Source organism: Bubalus bubalis, chromosome 4, assembly GCF_019923935.1.
Source record: "Bubalus bubalis isolate 160015118507 breed Murrah chromosome 4, NDDB_SH_1, whole genome shotgun sequence".
In the NCBI taxonomy this organism is placed as follows: Eukaryota; Metazoa; Chordata; class Mammalia; order Artiodactyla; family Bovidae; genus Bubalus; species Bubalus bubalis.
The window spans coordinates 112,340,271-112,363,172 of NC_059160.1; the positions used below are offsets into that span (position 1 = coordinate 112,340,271).

Genomic DNA, 22,902 nt, shown 5'->3' on the forward strand with positions numbered 1-22,902 from the left:
ATCAGTTTAAGTGACTAGATCTGATAGACAGAGTGCCTGATGAACTATGGATGGAGGTTCATGACATTGTACAGGAGACAGGGATCAAGACCATCCCCATGGAAAAGAAATGCAAAAAAGCAAAATGGCTGTCTGAGGAGGCCTTACAAATAGCTGTGAAAAGAAGAGAAGTGAAAAGCAAAGGAGAAAAGGAAAGATACAAGCATCTGAATGCAGAGTTCCAAAGAATAGCAAGGAGAGATAAGAAAGCCTTCTTCAGCGATCAGTGCAAAGAAATAGCGGGAAACAACAGAATGGGAAAGACTAGAGATCTCTTCAAGAAAATGAGAGATACCAAGGGAACATTTCATGCAAAGATGGGCTCGATAAAGGACAGAAATCATATTTAAGACAGTGTAATTCTCCCATTACACCTAATCCCAGCCCATGACTTGGAAGAGTAATAGTAGTGGCAGTAATAACAGGTAATAATAAAGCTAGCTTTCACTACATGCTTACTTTGTTCTGGGAGCAATCTAATTTTACTCTTAAAGCAAACCACTGAAATGAGTGTAATCACTACAGTTTCCTTGCAGTAACACAGCTGAAAAAGAGTCTTAGACGGATCTTACTGTCTATTGTACTAACTGCCACATAATATGACCTCTATATACTCCTAAAAAGCATGAACTTCTCTCTAGCTAATAAGATATTTGAAAAGGAGACTATTTTATACTAAATCAGTTTTTAAAGGTAGCCACTCCATACAAGCTTATAAGATTTATTTATAATATTAAAATTGAAATTATTTCTACTCATAGTGAACTGACCTTAAGAGTTAGTGAAGACACAAGTAATTTATAAAATTATTTTTAAGGTCAAATGTGCTTTTAGGCCATCTCTTACTGTTATATTTAATTGGACTCAATGCAGATTAGCCAAGCCAAAAAAATCTCAGTGGAACTTATCTGAGGTCAGAAATCACAATATAGCTTTCAAAAAGTTCCCATAGAAATAATAGTATATAATCAAAACTATTCAGCAAAGTAATCTGACAATAAAATGACCGATGGAAATGGAACCTTAACTGGTTACTTTCAAATCGTACAATAAGTATATGTGTGGGTGGGTAATATACACATACATATCTCCATCTTTAATCTCATATACGTACCTATCCATAAGTACTTTGATTTTTCCATTAAGAGAATAACCGTGCTGAAAAATTTTATAGGAGGGGAAAAATATAATAGCTGTTTTTAAGAATCCCTAGAATTTGGTCTAAAAGTATATTTTTTTAATGATGAAAACATTTACTGTTTTTGCATGCGAAAAGCATTACCAGTGCCAAAACCTAAATCATGGTATTTATGTGTGTTATTTTGCATCAACAATAAAGGAGCACAGTATACCTTATCAACTAATGTGGAAATTATGTGAATAAGCAATAAAAGAACATGTGTAGGTACTTGTGTTTTAAATATCTGCTATATTTGGCTACAAGCTTTTCTGAATAAGATTAGCATTTGCTAGTTTTCTCATCATAACTGACTTTTACAAATAAAGCAGATGTATTAAGTTAAAGTATTTCAGAGTTTTTTATTATATCCAGAATCAATAAATTATATTTGACTTCAAATAATCCCAAAATGTTTAAAGATAGGTTAAAAAGTAGTCCTTGGAAGTATTAGCTATGTTCAACTATGACCGCATTTCCAATAAAGACTGGCAAGGGTGCAATTTCAATAACATTACAGGATGAAGGGAATACATTTTACTTTCCTCTGACAATTATTTTCTAGAGTTAAGTATTTGAGTACATGCAGCATCACAGAGTTCAGTAAAAATGGTTTATCAAATGAATACCAACAATCTGAATGAAAGAAGAAGCTTATTTTAAACAATATATATTTCAGTTATATGTTTATTCATTCTCCACATTCTACTTCCCATCCTTAGTTCTGTCACTGTTCTAGTTGGAGCCATCGCCATCACTTACTTGCTCTAAGAAAGAACAGCCAGCCAAGTCATCTTCAAATCTTTTTAAAGAAAAATCTTTCATGCAATCCCTATCAAGCTACCAACAATATTTTTCAGAGAACTAGAACAAATAATTTCACAATTTGTATGGAAATACAAAAAACCTCAAATAGCCAAAGCAATCTTGAGAAAGAAGAATGGAACTGGAGGAATCAACCTGCCTGATTTCAGGGTCTACTACAAAGCCACAGTCATCAAGACAGTATGGCACTGGCACAAAGACAGAAATACAGATCAGTGGAACAAAATAGAAAGCCCAGAGATAAATCCATGCACTTATGGACACCTTATCTTTGACAAAGGAGGCAAGAATATACAATGGAGAAAAGACAATCTCTTTAACAAGTGGTGCTGGGAAAACTGGTCAACCACTTGTAAAAGAATGAAACTAGATCACTTTCTAACACCACACACAAAAATAAACTCAAAATGGATTAAAGATCTAAATGTAAGACCAGAGACTATAAAACTCCTAGAGGAAAACATAGGCAAAACACTCCCCGACATAAACCACAGCAGGATCCTCTATGACTCACTTCCCAGAATATTGGAAATAAAAGCAAAAATAAACAAATGGGACCTAATTAAAATTAAAAGCTTCTGCACAATAAAGGAAACTATAAGCAAAGTGAAAAGACAGCCTTCAGAATGGGAGAAAATAATAGCAAATGAAGCAACTGACAAACAACTAATCTCAAAAATATACAAGCAACTCCTGCAGGTCAATTCCAGAAAAATAAATGACCCAATCAAAAAGTGGGCCAAAGAACTAATTAGACATTTCTCCAAAGAAGACATACAGATGGCTAACAAACACATGAAAAGATGCTCAACATCACTCATTATCAGAGAAATGCAAATCAAAACCACTATGAGGTACCATTTCACGCCAGTCAGAATGGCTGCTATCCAAAAGTCTACAAGCAATAAATGTTGGAGAGGGTGTGGAGAAAAGGGAACCCTCTTACACTGTTGGTGGGAATGCAAACTAGTACAGCCACTATGGAGAACAGTGTGGAGATTCCTTAAAAAACTGGAAATAGAACTGCCTTATGATTCAGCAATCCCACTGCTGGGCATACACACCAATGAAACCAGAATTGAAAGAGACATGTGTACCCCAATCTTCATCACAGCACTGTTTACAATAGCCAGGACATGGAAGCAACCTAGATGTCCATCAGCAAACGAATGGATAAGAAAGCTGTGGTACATATACACAATGGATTATTACTTAGCCATTAAAAAGAATACATTTCCCTGTGTACGAGACAGCAAAAGAGACACTGATGTATAGAACAGTCTTATGGACTCTGTGGGAGAGGGAGAGGGTGGGAAGATTTGGGAGAATGGCATTGAAACATGTAAAATATGTATGAAATGAGTTGCCAGTCCAGGTTCGATGCACAATACTGGATGCTTGGGGCTGGTGCACTGGGATGACCCAGAGGGATGGAATGGGGAGGGAGGAGGGAGGAGGGCTCAGGATGGGGAACACATGTATACCTGTGGTGGATTCATTTTGATATTTGGCAAAACTAATACAATTATGTAAAGTTTAAAAATAAAATAAAATTTTAAAAATAAAAAAAATAAAAATAAAAGAAAAAGAAAAAAAAAAAAAAAAAGAATACATTTGAATCAGTTCTAATGAGGTGGATGAAACTGGATCCTATTATACAGAATGAAGTAAGCCAGTAAGAAAAACACCAATAAATAACGCATATATATGGAATTCAGAAATATGGTAATGATAACCCTGTATGCAAGACAGTAAAAGAGACACAGATGTATAGAACAGTCTTTTGGACTCTGTGGGAGAGGATGGGGGTGGAATGATTTTGGAGAATGGCATTGAAACATGTATATTATCATATGTGAAATAGATCACCAGTCCAGGTCGATGCATCATACAGGGTGCTTGGGGCTGGTGCACTGGGATGACCCAGAGGGATGGTACGGGGAGGGAGGAGGGAAGGAGGGTTCAGGATGGGGAGCACGTGTACACCCATGGTGGATTCATGTAAATGTATGGCAAAACCAATACAATATTGTAAAGTAAAAAAATTAATAAATTAATTAAAAAAAAAGAAAAATCTTACCATGACTCTCTTAAGACTTCCCAGTAGATTCCCATTTGAGCAAAAATAGAAAACATTCCAACTCTTAAAAACGGCCTACAGATCCCTAAGTAATCTGGTCAGTACTCATCTCTCCAACCTGGTTCAGTTTATTTTACCTTTGATCATTATCTTCTTGGGGTCAGTTTCATAAGGGCCTGGATCTCTTTTCTATCTTAAGACCCTTATGGAATGCTTTTCTGTCAGTATTTAAAATCTGCCTTGACAATTGATCCCTGGGTTTCCCCTTATATATTACTATCTGGTAAAGGACTTTCTTGACTCTGTAACCAGAGTAGGTACTCTGGTACCCTTGCTCTCTATGGCACACATTCTTGTCCATTTTAGAACTTATAACTGTTTTATATGCACATTCAGCTACCCTAATCATCACAACAATTCTTTATTTCTGCTTTCCTTTAAGATTAAAAGTTAAATGTTGAGAAAGACTATGTTTAGTTGGTCTACCATTATATATTCAGGGCTTTATACAGAGTATATCATATGGTAGGTGATCAACAAATAATTGTTGAATAAATATATTTTTATAATTCATTCAGTGTAACACTGAGTTTTAATATTAATCTGAATATCCTATTTACATTCAGTCCTTTATAACTATTTGTTTTTGTTAGTTTTAAACTTTATAAAACTATCATTTAATCTTTCTTGACCAATTTGTTAGTAACTGTTATCCTTTTGTTCATTTTAGTCTACCTTCTCACAAATCTGAGCAAAGGAATTCCTATTTTTCAATTCCAGTAGACATTAAGCTACCTGTTGCCTGAGATAAAATGAATCTTTCCAGAAAGTTTTCCTTCAGTGTCTTGTACCACAGTAAAGAAGGGATTAAGCCTTTTTAAATCCCTTCTGGACCTATTTACAACATGAAGATTTAGAACATAAGCTGCTTTATTATAGCTCTAAGATAAGCTTTAAATATGCAGTAATTTTCCATGCTGCATATAAATTAACTCCCCGACATGGTAAGTTGCTAAATTCTTAACAGAAGTAGCCCTTAGAGAACTAGTTTTTCTTTTAATTTCAGTATATCTCACTTTATATAATTATTTTCCCAAAACTTAAATTTTGTTTTTAAAAATTTATATTAATATTTTCTATAAAATTTGAATAAGCCCCTTTCATATACAAGGCATCAACATGGCCAGGATTTCGTATGAAGAAAACAAACCACCCTGCTATCAACCAGGAAAGGTAGACCATAAATAAATGAAGGCACCAAAGTGTAATGCAAATTTTTTAAGGGAACTATAGTTATTTTCAAAAACATATCACAAAGGGACTTCATATAGTTTGAGAGTCAAGGAGGTACGTGAAAGTGAAGTGAAAGTAACTCAGTTGTGTCCAACTCTTTGCAACCCCATGGACTATACAGTCCATGGAATTCTCCAGGCCAGAATACTGGAGTGCGTAGACTTTCCCTTCTCCAGAAGATCTTCCCAACCCAGGGATCGAAACCAGGTCTCCCGCATTGCAGGTGGATTCTTTACCAGCTGAGTCACCAGGGAAGCCCAGGAATACTGGAGTGGGTAGCCTATCTCTTCTCCAGTAGGTCTTCCCGACCCAGGAATCAAACTGGGTCTCCTACATTGCAGGCAGATTCTTTACCAACTGAGCTAATAGGGAAGCCCCAAGGAGGTATGTTTAGGCTAACCCTTGCAAGATCTCAGAAAGTTTTTATGCTGAACAAACACTATAGAAAGTGCCAAGCAGAATAAACAGAATATGTAAAGAACTTCTGAAGAACTGAAAGAAGTTCAGGATAGCTAAAGCATGAAATGACAAAATGCAAGACATAATGTCTAAAAGACTACCTAGAACATAAATGATGATCATTAAACACTTGTTGAACAAACAAAACTGGCAAAGAGAGATTATGTCATGTTACAGAGTCTGCATTTTAACTAAAGGCAATGGGATGCCTGTTAGGCATACACTGTTGGACCACTGCTCTGGTCTCAGGGTGAAGAATGGCACGAAGAGGCGAAAGTCACAGAGCAGGAAGGCTCTTGAGGAGCTTGTGGCCGCAGTTCAGCGGGGAGATGAGGACTGGTGATAGGAGGATCGGAGAAATGGAAACAAGAGATGTTTAAGAGGTGGGGTCAGCAGAACCTAGTGATTTGCTGAGTGAGGAGAGGAGGATTGCTGGTAATATGGAAGGATGGTGATGCTTTTGACTGAGAAAGCAGCATTGAAGGCATAAGCAGGTCTGAGAAAGAAGAAGACAAGTTCAAATTTAGAGATGCTGAGTTTCAGGTGATAAACACACATCCAGAGATAACCAGGTAGAGTTCCCTCTTTAGCAGCTGGATTTACAGATGTGTGACTCAAGAGATGAGCCTGCCCTGGAGAGAGATACTTGACAGTTATAAACACAAAAACAATAATTATAGAAAGAGTATTAGATGGCGTTGTATAAAAATTTAGATAGGATGAAGAGAATCATAACATGTATAAAATCATAATGGAAGAGAGCTTAGGACTGGGCTCTAAGAAACATCAATATTTAACAAATGCAACAAGCAAGTGAATCTACAAGAGAAACGGTGAAAGAAACTTTCAAAAAGCATAGAAGAATAAGAATATGCATGTAAAGAGCATCAGAAGAAGTGAATGTTTCAAGTAGGATGGAATGGACATCAGTATCAAATGCTATTTCTATGATAAATATAATAAGAATTTTAAATGTACTGCATTTAGAGTTATATAAGTCCTTATTGATGATGGAGAGAACAGTTTTGGTGGAGTAGTGGAAAGAAAAACCACACTCCAGTGTCTGAAGTATGACTGGCTGTTAAAGACATCGAAGAATTCTATCAAACATTCCCAAAATTCATCTGGAAAAGGGAAGAGAGATGACAGAGCACTCAGGATTTAAGAAAGCCTTTGTCAGCTGGTAAGAGTTGAGCATATTGAATGCTACTTAACAGAGACTAAAAATAAGTAGAACTTATGTAAAGAAAAAAATGACATGACATTATCACAGAGTATTTCTTCAGTGGCAATCAAAGGTGTAGGGGTGGCGGCAAAAAAGATTATTTTATCATTAAGGTTGTCGAAGCATCGTTACTGTTTAGTTACTAGGTTGGGTCTGACTCTTTTGTGACCCCATGGACTGTAGCCTCCCAGGCTCCTACGTCCACTGAATTTCCAAGGCAAGAATTATTGGAGTGGGTTGCCATTTTCTTCTCCAAGGGATATTTCCAACCCAGGCATTGAACCTTTGTCTCCTGCATTGGCAGGTGGATTCTTTACCACTGAGCCACCTTGAAAGCCCTGCTGAAGCAAAATAATAATTAAAAACACACCAACTTTTAGTCCATTTTCTTACCCTTTTTAAGTTTTCTACAAAAAATATATTTCTTATTGCCCCCACACAGGAGTTTGGGTAAACTCTGGGAGTTGGTGATGGACAGGGAGGCCTGGTGTGCTGTGGTTCATGGGGTCACAAAGAGTCGGACACGACTGAGAGACTGAACTGAACTGCACAGGACAAGTTGCTCCCAATACCCACTACTTCACCATATTGATTGCTATATTTTTATATAAAGATCCAAATTTCCATATTTCTTCTCTGGTTTGTTTTGCTCAATGGCAGATATGAATCTATTACCTACCCTCTCTAGACCCAACGTCACCAAATCAAGAGGAGAGAAGAGTTCGACTGTAGGAGCCAATTCCTAAGGTCAGTTTGATACTGAAGGCTCCTGTTCTTAAATTCTGAGATTCTGAAGAATAGCAATTATCAAAGGCAGTGTGACTGAGGAAAAGCAGCTTTGCTCTAATTAATAAAAATAGATGCCTATCAGACTGCATGAAAAAATGGCAAGATTTCTGAATATACCTTTGGGAGGGTGGTCAGGACCATTCAGTGCTCCCTGAATGGCTGCCTGGGCAGCAGAGTTCTGGGCCTTCAGCATTTCAATGGTTTCTCTTAGTTCTATCAGTTCAGACTCCTGTGAAACAAACAGAATTTAGAAGCTTTAATACTTTAGAGAGAAGAACAAACCACTTTTATTCACAGCTCCCTATCTAATGAGCTTGGTTTTATGTAGCGCTACTGTCCTGGGAGATCTGGATGCTTGGCTGACCTTCTAAGCTGTATCCTACAATCTTTTACTTGTAAATGTAAGAAGCTAAATCTGATAGAGAATTTAAAAAATAATGTTTTGGTTATTCTCTTACAAATGTGATCTGAATAGTCTTTATTTCTCTAAAAGTGTACCCCAAACTGAGGGCTTCCAGGGTAAAGAATCCACCTGCCAATGCAGAAGACACAGGAGATGCAGGTTCGATCCTTGGGTCAGGAAGGCCCTTGGAGGAGGAAATGATAACCTATTCTAGTATTCTTGCCTGAAGAATCCCATGGACAGAGGAGCCTGGCAGGCTACAGTCCATAGGGTTACAAAGAGTCAGACATGACTGAGCGTGCATGCACCCAAAGCTGACCAATGTGACCTAAAACAAGATAGCACATTGCTCATTTAGACACCAAACTTATTACTACTACCAAAAGTATATCATATTGCATGTACTGTTAATTGGAAACCCTGAGGTTTTGTCAAATGAGTGATTTTAGATTTTCCCATCTGTTTTGCATCTGGGAAATAGTCTTCATATTCAATAACAAAACCTGGAATTCATTCCTAAGTCACTCCTATTAAATGCCATATTATTAAATCTGCTATCATATCAAGGTCATCTTAGATTTTGGCACGTTTTAGGCAATTAAATTCCTAGTATAAAGACCTAGCTTCAGCAAGCTAAAGAAATACAGGAATTTTTAAAAACTGAATAGAAATATATGTAACATATAGTCTTTAAAATAGTCAAATTATTTAAAAAGCTTACAAATAAAAATTTTATGACACTTATTTTCTTATTGGGACTTCCCTCGTAACTCAGCCAAGGAATCTGCCTGCAAAGTAGGAGATACAGAAGACATGGGTTCGATCCCTGGGTCAGGAAGATCCCCTGGAGAAGGAAATAGCAACCCATTCCAGTACTCTTGCCTGGAGAATCCCATGGGCAGAGGAGTCTCTCAAGCTACAGTCATGGGGTCGCAAGAATCGGACACGACTTAGCAACTACACCACCACCACCACCACCATTTTCTTATTGAATTTAGGGTAACTTTAAGCTATGTCTCAATTAAAATTCTTATCTAAATTTCATCATCCATGGTTATTTAAATGAGTATCTTTACCAGAAATAAAGGACTCACTATAAGGAAGATAAGATAACAGTAGCAGCAATAACAACCAGGAACTGGAGTGTTGTTTCAGCGAAAGCAGTGTTTCCATCAGGAGCACAAAAACATGGAGTATCCCTGGCTGTGATAGCAATCCTAAAAATTAGAATCCTGTGGACCTCTTAGGAGGAGAATTCCTCCATAATATATTTGTCATTCATCATTTCTTCCAAAATCTTTGGCATAAAGCCAAAGAACTGCACTTGAGTCCTTCACTCAGTAGTAAGCAGTTTATTCCTACTTAATGTCTCCCAGTATGTATCAAAAAAAGCAGGGTTATGATAAGTGCCACTGAAGAAAACTGCTTCATGCATGGGAATATCCAATGGCTATTCCAGCCTTCAACACTTTTTTAAAAAAAGATGGATGGTGCTAATTGAAATGATATCCAGGTTCAGAATAGATACTCAGCACCTCATATATCTATTTTCCTTGAGTATCTGGCATATTCCTAGAAGACAGGCATTTAAAAAAAAAAACTCTTATAGACTTTTAATAGCTTATAAATCAAAGAATCTCATAATAGAAAATCGGTAGTGACCTCTTGGATTCACACATGGATCCTCAAATATTTGACTGTAATTTCACTTGCGTTTATTTGTCATAAAGGAAAAAGAACATGTTTGTGAAAATTACCAATACTGTGACAAAAAATCTATCACAATTTGTCATATTTTTTCAGTCTCTCCAACTTCTATCTATATTTTGCCCCTTGTCCAACTAGTAATAAATTATTTTACCAAAATTTAATATGCTTCCCATTTAAGATAAATCTCCCAAGTGATAAAATATTTACTGGAAATTCATTCTGCTTTTACCAGAAATATATTCACAAAAGAACACCTATAGTGCATATTTAATGAATCACATAATTTAAGTAATTTTACAACTAGCATGGATGTTAAATTTTAATTAAACTCAGATTTTCATACTTGAATTTAAAATCAACAGTGCTAAAACATTTGCCTTTAGGTTAAAAGAGGAAAAAATGAAAATTAAATCTCATGTAAATGTCTAAAAATTTAGCTTAATTTTATGGGTTGGTTGACTTGTTTCATTTATTTCAAATTTTGATCTTTTCTAAAGAAGTCTCTTCTAGAAACTATTATTTTTTTTAAATTAGAAGTAGAATGTTCAGGTAATATTGATTTTTTCAGAAAACTGTGTTTAATGAAATAGAATGATCACATTAAAAACAACAGCTATTGGCAGGGTAGTAATCACTCAGGGCGGCACAGTAAGCCAAAAGGAAGAATAACTATGTAAGAAATACTTCCATTATATATATGGGAAAATCACATCTATGAAAAAATTAGTTTAGCCAAACTCAGTACTTCCTCAGGAGAACTTTGTAAGTATAAGCAAGTACCTATAAAATGTCACATTGACTTTAAAAAAACAAAATAGCTAAATTCTACACTGATAATCTGTTCAGCTCTGAACTAGTTATCTCTCCATATCTTCCCAAATCCCTTTTTTCTTTCTTCTGTTAATGAGACCCACCCTCACCATAACTCAAACTAGCACATATTTTTCTCTGAGCCTTTCCATGTGATTTCTTCCTGTGCTTTGAATATTCTTCTTCACCCTTAAGGACTATGGTGAATTATCTTTATACACAGTGACATGACATGAGTTTTCTTTTGAGGAAAAATGAAAAAGTTCCTTCTCTATATGTCCAGACCATTTAATGCATTGAGTGTAGTTAGCTGTTGAAGAGTTTATCTTTTCATCTGACTTATGATCTGATCTCAATAAATGTTCGAATGATTTTGTTCAAATCTCTGGTCTATATTAAACAGATGTTTCTTCCCTTCAAAGAATGATGAAACAATTCAATTCTATTGCATATTTTAACAAGAGGATGTCTCATCAAATACATGCCATATACTAAAAACATCAAAACCTTAGCATTCATTATAAAACAAAAGTCTCAATATAGCTAAATCAGTGGAATTACATCCTTTGGATGGCAACAAAGTAAGTTTTTCTCTTTCTCTCTTTTTAGTATGTAAATGAATATAAAGCATTTCAAAACTTCATTGAGACAGCAATTTTTTTAAATAGTTTACTTCTAGGGTTCCTCTTTCCCCTTTATAATTGATTTTTCACATTTTTTTAAGCTACATATTTTCTAAGATGTCTATAATTCATGGAACTTGCAACGTTGCCTCTAAGTACAACTATGGTTTCTGTATTTCTTTTTTTTTTTTTTTGGCCATGGTAGGGAGAGAGTGAATGAGAAAAAGAATTAGAAGTGAGTTCCAGCGATATCCAACTATAAAATTCTTTGATAATCTGAAATATATTAACATACTCTTTTCATTTTAAAGGTGACTTAATAGAAGATACTTAAGTTTTGAGGATCCCTTTTAAGCCTTCAGAAAGAACCTCCAGGTATGTACCATCAAGAGATGAATCTGAAGTCTATTTCTCCAATTCAGCAGTTTTCTGTTCCACTCCGCTCATTAGGTGCCAAAGAGAAGACTGGGCCTAGACAACTCTGCAGAGGGTCTTGGGAATAAGATGATCAGATAGTATTTTGTTTATATTTCCCACTTTTTAAAACTGATACTTTAAAATGTGAGAACCGAACTAAAATTTTATTTACCTACAATGAGCCTTTCAAGATAATGATGCCTCAAACACAAGCTTGCCATGTAAGATTTCAGTATTCTATGACAGTTTCTTGTGTAAAAGAGGTTAGATGGAGTCAATATCTCTTCTAACTGTTTTGTACACATTTCTGAGGCAAAACAAGTTATCACGGTCAGATTTTAAATGCTTCAAAATAAAATGATCAAATATTGTGTCAGAATACTAGCCTTGCTTGGTGTTTTTCCAACCGAATTTCCTAACTACATCTGACTTCTTTCCAAATTTCTCCTGGACAGGCCTTGTTGAGAATCCCACAGCTTGGCAACAAATCTTATCAACCAACCAGAACTTCTAGGCAAGGTTATTAAAATTTTTCCACTAAACCTGCCTTTTGCTTCCCCATATTGACACAATTAATTCCACATTATCGAACCATTAGAAGACATGTTAGTTATTAGACATGTTCTTTGACAATGTCCCACTTGCCATTCCCTTGTGTGTGTCTTGAAATACCATGAGGTTTTCTACCAAATGAATCTGGACATTCCTGGCTCTAAGTGAACTGAACTCATCAAATCCCAGTAGCATAGGTAACTTGAATCTATAAGTAACTTGTGGATTCAAATTATGCTGCACCCTAAAAGGCTAATGAATGCATTTTCTGAGTCTAGTGATAAATTTTTTTTAAAAAATTTCTAGATATAAATATTTTAATGTGAGCTAGGAGCAATTAATGTAAAATACCCAATTCAACTAAAATTTTAGCTTTTATGTTAACCACTTCCAGAGAATTGCTTTTGAATTTCCTATTTTAGTATTTAATTGTATATTCATCTAGCTATCCAAAAAAGTAGTTTCACAGAGGTGAGAATAAGCAAACCCTAGATATTATATTTAGCACAAAGATCAATATCTGAGCTCCAATACTCATACAAAAATACATCACTCTGTTGTGCTCTGACCTTGTAACAAGACTAACCTACCACACCTTAATGTGTTCTAATCAGCTCTGGCACTAGATATAAAGAAGTGATTTGGGAGTCTTTTAATTATTAGTAAGTACACAGCCTTAGTAAATTTTCAAGGACAGCAAAACAGCAGTAGCTGTATAAAAATTTCATTCATAAAAATATAGATTTGCAGAATTCTTGCCATTTTGATGACCTTTATTGTAGCATAAGAAAATAAAATCCTGAATAATAATTTTAGTGACTTTTTTTTTCAATTCTGGCAAGGCTGGTACGTTGCTAGTACCACTTCAGATGCAGTGAAAAGATACTGTTTCATCACAATACTTCAGGGCATTAGATCTCAATTCTTTTAAACAATCTTAGTAGAAAGGTACTAGTCAAGGGACAAGGACCTGGAATCCTGGTAAAATTCTTGATCAAACTATGTTACCATTACAATTTGTTGAGCAGTAGGTATCAGGCAGTACCTAGAAATAATATTGCTGTACAGGCAAACATTATTGACAATTACCTTAATTACTTCTACTTAGTAATTAAGTAGAATGCATGCATGCATCCATTCAAAGTCGCTTCAGTCATGTCCGACTCTTTGTGACCCCAGGGACTATAGCCCACCAGGCTCTTCTGTCCATGGGATTCTCCAGGCACGAAAATTGGAGTGAGTTGCCATTCCCTTTTCCAGGGAATCTTCCCAACCCAGGGATGGAACCCTCTTTTCTTATGTCTCCTGCATTGGCAGGCAGGTTTTTTTACCACTAGCGCCACCTGGGACGTCCACTCCTATTTATAGACTTACTCTTCTATAATGTGTGAATCTTGTCTTGTGTTCAGTCGTGTCTGACACTTTTGCAACCCTTTGGACTGCAACCTGACAGGCTCCTCTGTCCATGGGATACTTCAGGCAAGAATGCTGGGGTGGGTAGCCATTTCCTCCTCCAGGGGATCTTCTCAACCCAGGGTTTGAACCTGTGTCTCCTTGCATTGCAGATGCATTCTCTACCCACTGAACTATCCAGGAAGCTTGATCTTTTGGCAACTACTGGAAATGCTGTTAAACTACTGGGAAATGTAGTCAAGATTTTTACCTCCATTAACTATCTTTCATCCTGTTAGTCTGGTGTCAAAAACCTTTGAATGGCTCCTTGTCCCCAAAGACCAAATTCCTTAGATATCTTTCAGGCCTTGGTTCCACATTTCCCCACACACTCCCTTCCCTTTTCCCTTCGTTTCCCTCCTTGCTCTTCTCTTCCATGGTGTTCCTTCCTCTATGACTTACATCCTTCATCTCTCCTGAGTTTATTTTTCATCCACCCAGAGCCTGGCATGTGTCCTGTGTGCCACCTCATTTATAAAACTAGTGTGACTAGGTCGACAGACATGGAAAACATACTTATGGTTACTAAAGGTGAAAGCAGTGTGGGGAAAAATAGGAGTTTGGGATTAACATATACACACTATCTATATAAAACAAATAATCAATTAGGGCCTATATATAGCACGGGGAACTATACTCAGTATTCTGCAGTGACCGCCAAGGGAAAAATTTAGAAAAGAATAGATGTAACTTATATAGCTATATATACCTGAATCACTTTGCTCTATACTTGAAACTAATAAAAGATTGTAAATCAACTACACTTCAATAAAAAAAAAAAAACATAAGTAAATACATAATATTTACTTACAAACTAAACAAACCAGTATGAAAATGCAATGGTTCTCTGTGAAAACAGTCAGGGCATCATCCTGTTATATTTCTAAGTGTACCTCATAATTTTCTGTCTCCCGAGTTATTCATACATGTCTTTTCCTTTTTTTTTTTTTGACCAGGCTACACATATATAAAAGCAGTGCTTTGGCACATACATTTGGCAAGAGAATCAGTGTGACTTGGCACCTGGAAACAAGGAGGAATCTTAGAACACTATTCAAGGGACCTATTTCTAATTAAACATTTGATACAGTTTTCAGGATATTGATGCCATATGATTATTAAAAATCCCACACTGAAGCAGGAGTCTTGGATTTGAGTGTTAGTGTAGTTCATCTATTTGTTAACTAGGTAACAAAGCACACGTGACCATCCTGGCCTTCAGTTCTTCATGTGTTAGCATCCCACCTCGCTTCTCAGTACAGCATACTGATTCTCAGCTTTAAAGTTTTTCAGTGGTGCATGTCTTCATCTGAACTCATACATGTTGAAGTTATATTTTTATCACAATCTATCATGTACTAGAATTTGAACTCTATTTTATATTATAACCAGCTATTAACTAGGATGTAAGTGTGTGTGTGTGTATGTGTGTTTGTATTTCACTGCTGAATTCTCAGTAGCTAAAATAGTATCTCATACACAATAGAAGTTCAACATAACTTTGGTGAATGACTAAATGGACAAAGGAACCCTGGAATTCTAGACGAGAGTGTCAAAACCTGTGCTCTATATTATCTGTTCTTTTTTCCTCGGGATTGCTGGATCACCAGAGAGTAATATGCCCTTTTATCTCAGCTCCCTGAAGAAATGGCTTTACTGAAATATGGCTAAATGTTATGCCCTCGGCTTTTAGAGAAATGCCTATTTGAACAGCGGTTTTGTCTTTTGTTATTTCATGACCTCAATTTAAGAAACTTTACAATAAATTTGTCCTTGAATTCAGTGTCTGTAAGTGTGTCTCTTCAATCTAAATTACACTCTCCTGGTCAGAAAATGAAAACTACACATTCTAAGAAATCTCCCTTTGTGCCTTAGCTTCTTTGAGATCAATTCAATTCAGTAAATCACTACTTTGGAGCAGTAATTACCTAGGCTTAAGCACCTTGTTACATACATTCCTCTACTGGTTTTCAATACATTCTGTCATTGAATTGTGCTATATCATAACCCAATAAATTTTATAAGATTCTTAAAATCACTTGGAAAAAAATCAAGTTATAAATCCCAGATTAATAAAGTAAACATTGTTAACAAAGTATAACACTAATGTTAAAAAAACCCAATGTTAATAAAATGAACATTGCTTTGTGGCTATATAGCTTTCAATTAAAAGAGCAATCATTCCATTTTCAGTTAAAAAATGTCAAGGGCAATTGCAGACATTATGATATATTCTAAGAAAGCTTTACAATTTTGGCAATATTACTTCAAGGATAATATGAAAACAATTATATAATTCTTTGTAGTATAGAGATATATTGAAAAATATTTAGAAATTTTTCATAGGTATTATAAAGTAATATACATGTATATATTTCTGATTTCCATGAGAAATTTTGCCTATAAATATAAAAGAACTGAAGGAAATATGCAGAGGCAAAATATATTAATTTTGACTTCTTAAAGATACTGACACTTAAATATTATCCAGCGATGAATTTGGTTTACCTTACATTTTTTTTATGGAAGAAAGAAGAAAAATGTCAAGAAAGGTAACATTTGTTGATTATTCACTGCCTGTGATACATTATAATACCTCCCTTCTTCCTCATAATGATTTTATGAGGTAGGTATTATAACACCTGCTTTCAAAATTATAAAGTTGAGAGTTAGGAAAGGTAGATTCTACAGCTCTTGGCAGACCTCACCAAGATTTAAACAAGGCTACTGGACTCTAACATTTATAATTGTTACCACTAAGCTTCCCTAAAAAAGGCCTTGTAATACTGTTTGCTGAGTCCTTATATTATTTAGTGAAACTGTAAATATGTATCCTCCCAAAAGATTAAGATAAAATTTATATTTATGGTCAAAGCCGTTTGTTATCATCTGTTTTTGAACAGACTTGACAGGGATAGAGGATGTTCTCTTTCATCGGCAGGATAGATTATGAAATAGGAAAATGAAAGATAAGGGCAGGCAGAATATAGTTTTATATTCATACCATGCATCTATAGGCATATTTGATTTTCTCTTTTGGTTTAACTGAACTGTTCACCTTTTTTTTTAAATTTTAAAAAAATGTGATAACCTGACAAAACTCAGTAACACATGCTAGTTCTTTAAAGCCAGACCAGACTTTATAGAACTGAAGCCAAAACTGAAGTCATCCTCATGGAAAGATATAAGTACTGATTATGAAATTATCCAAAACCTAGGATTATGGATTTCTTTGAAAATTAGAGGAAAACCATGGACATCTGCTCACATTTTACACATATGTGATTTTTAAAAATATTTCTACACAATTTTAGAGACTTTTTAGACACTCATCCAAGAATTCAGATTAGGTCACTAACTTCATGACCAGAGGTAAGTTACTGGTCGTCATATGGAAAGTGTCTAGATTGTTTCTATCTAGTGTGGACCTTTTTGATATTTCTGCCTTTGTGAACCAACTTCTCTGTTTCTTTCTTTTAAGTACTCCTTCTCCCAATCTGTAAAATCCTTAAGTTTATTTTAAAGCTTTTGCTGTCACTTAGCTTTACTTCAAAAACAGCATCCCCAGATGCCAACACATCCTTGTTATTCCCCAATTACACAGGACTGTGTCTTGTCCCCTGGATACTGGAACCTAGGGCTCCTTACTTTAAAAAGACCCTAACCTCCATTTTAGGCCTTTTTCATGAGTATCTCAGACCACAACATGGTCTACAATACAGACCACGAATTTGGGAAAATTCTTGTCAGTGTACAATTCCTGTCAACAGTGTTAACAATTATTCCTAGAATATTTTAACTCATCTCTTGTTTCTTAACATTAGATATTCTTTCAATAGTTCCTGTCAGAAGTAAAATAATAGACTGCCTTTAAAGAATGTGAGTGTTTGTGTGTGTGTGTGTGTGTGTGCACACACTCAAAAAGGTTAATCCAAGTCATAAGTCTTTAAATTAAAATCTGAAAAGAAAAGGGATCCTCTTGTCATAGTCCCAATATACCTGAGGATGGATCCTTTCAGTATTATTTCTAAGGAGCTGCATCTCAGGTGTTGTTTAAACATCTATGCAACTTGCTGCCTTATTTCAAGTCCCAGTGGCCATTCCTGAACATACCTTCTGTTCCGCTGTCATGGTTAGACTTTGCAGTCGGCCAGTCATATTCCCTAAACTCTTTTCAAAAGCTGCTACGAGGTGAGCCTGTGAACAAAATGAAAGGAACATATCTTAAATGTCAGAACCTTATGTGGATGGATGAAAACCCCTCACTTTACCAAAGTGCTTAATTTCACGTATTCTTACTCTTTAAGTACTGTGACTATCATGGCTGGCTTTCAGTGCTGACTTTCCTTTAACACAAATCTTCATCTGTTATTTCCAAACTTCAGCTTAAAAATCAGTGTTTCAGTCCTGACATGTAATGTGAGTTCAACTACGCAAAGGGAATGATACTTTGCAAATAATAACACCTTCTAACTTGCACATCATAGAGCATTTGACACCCGCCAGAAAGTTCTGAGTTGCCAAGTTTTTAGACTCAAAGCCCAAGAGGAGCTCACTGCAACAGTCAATGGAAGAACTTCCTCACATTTTATACCTGCACAATGACCTTTGAAGATATTGTTAGCTCCTCTGTTGAAATGATGCTTCCTCCAAGTGTCAGACATCTGCTGACAGCTCTAACATTATCTTTCCTTTTTCCTACTTACAGAGAATTCAATCGAAAAGTGTTGTCTTCACCCTCCAAACTTGTTTCAATAAAAAGGGCTTTTATTTTTACTTTATTCCCTCCCACTAAGGAAGTGTAGGTAGGCCAGTGGGAGATAATACTCGGTCATATTTTATTTAAGTTTTTGTGGCTCTGGGGTTTTCTTTTAAATCTCAGAGAATTATACACAGTGCAGTGCATAACCATAACTCTCATGATTAAGAGATATTTGACAATCCTATTACAGCTCTAAAATAGGCCAGTTTCTACTGACACACCATTATGCAAAGGCTTGAACCACAGAATACTAAGCATGAAGACACACTTCAACCTCTCACTGTGGCTTGATGTAGAACCACAGATATGTTGTCTCAATGTGATGGAGTTTTATTGCATCCATAAAAGATTCAAGTATAGAATATTTTACAACTTCCACCTATAATAAACTATGTATGGGGGAAATTTAGTAAACGAGAGGTAAAAGAGAAAGGAATGAGAGGGTGCAATTAAAATAAATCGCTTTGTAACCCTACCAGAACTGAAAGGCTGAGGTACCTATTATCAAATGGATCACAGGAGTTCTAAGAGTTAGGGCACCAGAAGTTTATTTCATTATGAGTAACAGCCCGAAGTTTATTCCCTTATTGGTAACAGCTAGAATGTATAAGTTCTTTCCATTGACAGGATTATATTAATACAAAAGTATCTTTGTTCCGGCTCTGAGTCTATCCTGGGATGCCTTTCTTTTTTAGATATTGTAATATATAGAAAAATAATTTGTAGAAAATGCAATTAATCTTCAGTCCATGTGTAAAATTCTATTCTCTTTCCATCTATTCACAAACCAGAAACAGACCCACAGACATAGAGAGCACATGTGTTGCCAAGGTGAGGCGGTGGGAGGAGGGAAGAACTGGGAGTGAGGAATTAGCAGATGTTAACTATTATATATAGATGGATAAACAATGAGGTCCTACTGCATAGAAGATGAACTATATTCAATATCCTTTAATAAACCATAATGCAAAAATATATAAAAAAGAATGTCTACATACATAAAACTGAGTCACTTTGCTGTACAGCAGAGATTGGCAGAACACTGTAAGTCAACTGTACTTAATAAAAAATTTGAAGAACAGTATCTTATACTTCAAAATGTTTCCAATGACAAGGAAAGTCATTACATCAGACTCATTACCCTCAGAAACTGGCATAAGGTTGTGTTCCACTTTCTCTTGTACTTAACCTTCACACTATGCTAAAGTGAAAAAAAGGAACACGCACAACCCACTGGTTTATCACAGTGAACATTCATGCACTTGGCAGGCAAGTCAAGGAACAGGACATTTGAAGATCTGGAAATCCTCCCTTGTCCCTTTTTCATCTCTGTCCTTTCTGCCTTCCACGAAGATAACCACTCCTGTGACTTGTGTGATAATTATGTTCTTGCCTCTATTTTATAGAGTTTGGCCACCTGAACCTGAATCCCTAAACACTATGTTTTAGCTTAGCCTATTTTTAAACTTTCCAAGTGGAATCACATGGCATGATATTTTTGGTGATGGCTTTCTTTTGCTTAACATCATGTTTTCAGATTCACACATGTGGTGTGTTGGCAGGAGTTAGAATGTACTGTAAAGCACTGCTCTATCTGATTTAAAATTTATTTGTCTATAGTGACCATTAGAGCTGATTCCAGTTTAAACTGTTAAAAATAATTCTGCTATGAAGATACAGTGGGTTACTAAATCCTAATGATACAATTGCTTGCTTTCCTTTAAAATAGAAAAGTTTTGTTAATATTCACCAAAAGAAATGCAAGATTCTATATAACATTGAAAATTTTCAGTCTCTCAAATAACTGTAAGGTTTAGCTGTTGGACTATGAGTCCTTGAATGTGCCATTTTATAGAAAATTAGTTCATTTTACCATCTGAGCAATATATTGCTTATATGTAGTAGTTGTCAGTAAAGATAAAATGTTCACCATTAGAATGTCAATTTTTAATCTTTAGAACATTGCACTTTATTATTTATATAATTAATTAATTTATAATAACTTATAATTGGCTATAAAAGAATATTTTAATTTGAGTCATATTGTTCTCAATGAAAAGTATGTTAAAAGTATGTTTATTAAGTGCTGCTTTAAGTTATGTCTCCATGGTTTAATTTATCACAATAGCTTTGCTACTTTGAATATAATACAAGGTTAAATTTCTCACCAATTAGATTAATAGAAAGGCAGCACAATAAGTAAATAAAGGAAGGAATTTCTACCAGTGATAATCTTTGTCACCTTAATGGAGAGAAAAGAGAATGTAAGATCAGATTATACTATAGGAAAATATATCTTATCTGAAAAACTTTATAAAATGATGACTTTAAAAAAACTGGATTTTTAGGGGACTGTTAATCATAGTTTACAGGTTCTGAGTTTTCCCTGAGAAGTTGCATAATTTTCAAGTCAGAGTAAAATTGCATTAGTGTATTAAGGGCACATAGATATGGAAACAGTGACAGACTATTTTCTTGGGCTCCAAAATCACTGCAGATGGTGACTGCAGCCATGAAATTAAAAGACGCTTGCTCCTTGGAAGAAAAGCTATGACCAACTTAGACAGTATAATAAAAAGCAGAGACATTACTTTGCCAACAAAGGTCTGTATAGTAAAAGCTATGGTTTCTCCAGTGGACATGTATGGATTGGAGAGTTGGACAATAAAGAAGGCTGAGTGTCAAAGAATTGATCCTCTTGAACTGCGGTGCTGGAGAAGACTCCTGAGAGTCCCTTGGACTGTAAGGAGATCAAACCTTTCAATCGTAAACAAAATCAGTCCTGAATATTCAATGGAAGAACTGGTGCTGAAGCTGAAGCTCCAATATTTTGGCCACCTGATGTGAAGAACTGACTCATAGAAAAGACCCAGATGCTGGGAAAGACTGAAGGCAGGAGGAGAAGGGGACGACAGAGGATGAGATGGTTAGATAGCATCACTGACTCGATGGACATGAGTTTGAGCAAGCTCCAGGAGTTGGTGATGGACAGGGAAGCCTGGCGTGCTGCAGTCCATGGGGTTGCAAAACGTTGGACATGACTGAGCGACTGAATTGAACTGAACTGATTAATGAATATTCCCTGCTTGTGTTAGGTAAAGTCTGTCAAGGTAATAAAATAGACAAGACTGAATATTAGTTAAGGGATAAATTTTTAATACATACTGTCTTTAGTTTGGGAATCACATAACATAATCTGAATACACATGTAAAGAATTGTGGTACTAAACAATAAGATGGAATAGCATTGTGAAAATGCCTGCAATTGCATTTGTTCATTCGGAATTCAACAACATCCCATCAACAAAATAAAAAATACTCTTTACATAGATGTATATGGGGATAAATAGATAGGTAGCTAGGTATAGATTATTTTATATACATGACTCTGAAACATCATAAAGATTTCATATATATATATATATAAATATAAATATCCCTACAGTGTTTGTCATTGTTAATTATGTGCAAAGTATTTTTTCTTAAGTGAGATGCAGAAAAACAAAAGTAACTGCCTGATTATGTAAAAATATTAAATAGAGCAAAGAAATAGGGCACAATCCTAAGCAAAATAAAACCTGAGAAATGTTTGGTTAAATGACTTATGTGCTGAAAGGCAAAACACTTTCTTTTGTTACACATTCATTCAGCAATATCTTTGAAAGCTAGTAGTAATAACTAGCCTTTGTGCCCATTTCCAGATTATGTAAGGGCTGACATTTGTAAGAAAATACGTTAAGACACAAATAAATGCATTCCACCTGGCTTGGCTTTAAGCAGTTGTGGGCCAGAGGTCAGGGGTAACTGGCTGTCTGTCTGATATGACCATTCGTTCCCGGGGGCCGTGGACTGTGGGGCTCCTGCTCAATGGTGGGGTACTCACTCAAAGAAAACCAGGCGACAGTGCTGGCCCACACTGCTCTTCTCCTTTCTACAGACATCCTAATGGACACACCTCTGTAAAGAGGCTTCCCAGGGCTTGCTCAGCTCTGCTCAGAGACCTGCACAAATTGCTGCGTAGGCTCAGTGTACCTTCCCCTGAACGTGGGTTATACTCTGTCAGGCAAATGAGATGAGATAGCCAAATATATTTCTGACTTACCAGTGCCCCTTTTACAAAGGGGAAAAAGACATTTTAGTAGACAAGCAGATGTTTCCAAAATAAATATTAAAACACAGATTGCTGTGTGGACTCCATATAAATATAATAATGTCAGGTCCAAACATCTGATACACCAGTTACAAAAAAAAAAAAAAATACCCCAAATTTAGGAAAAACATTTAAG

General features: G+C 35.7%; 1 protein-coding gene across 10 annotated transcripts in view; it reads right to left on the minus strand.

Moving 5' to 3' along the window:
• The window catches only part of NAV3 (neuron navigator 3), a 908,237-nt gene that overhangs the window by 44,447 nt on the left and 840,888 nt on the right, over positions 1–22,902 (minus strand). For all 10 annotated transcript variants that reach the window (XM_044941915.2, XM_044941916.2, XM_044941918.2 and 7 more), the window contains 2 exons: positions 17,968–18,051; positions 8,005–8,116 (listed from right to left, as the gene is read on the minus strand). In XM_044941915.2, coding sequence (XP_044797850.2) covers positions 8,005–8,116; positions 17,968–18,051 — 196 coding nt within the window. The remainder of the gene's footprint in view (positions 1–8,004; positions 8,117–17,967; positions 18,052–22,902) is intronic.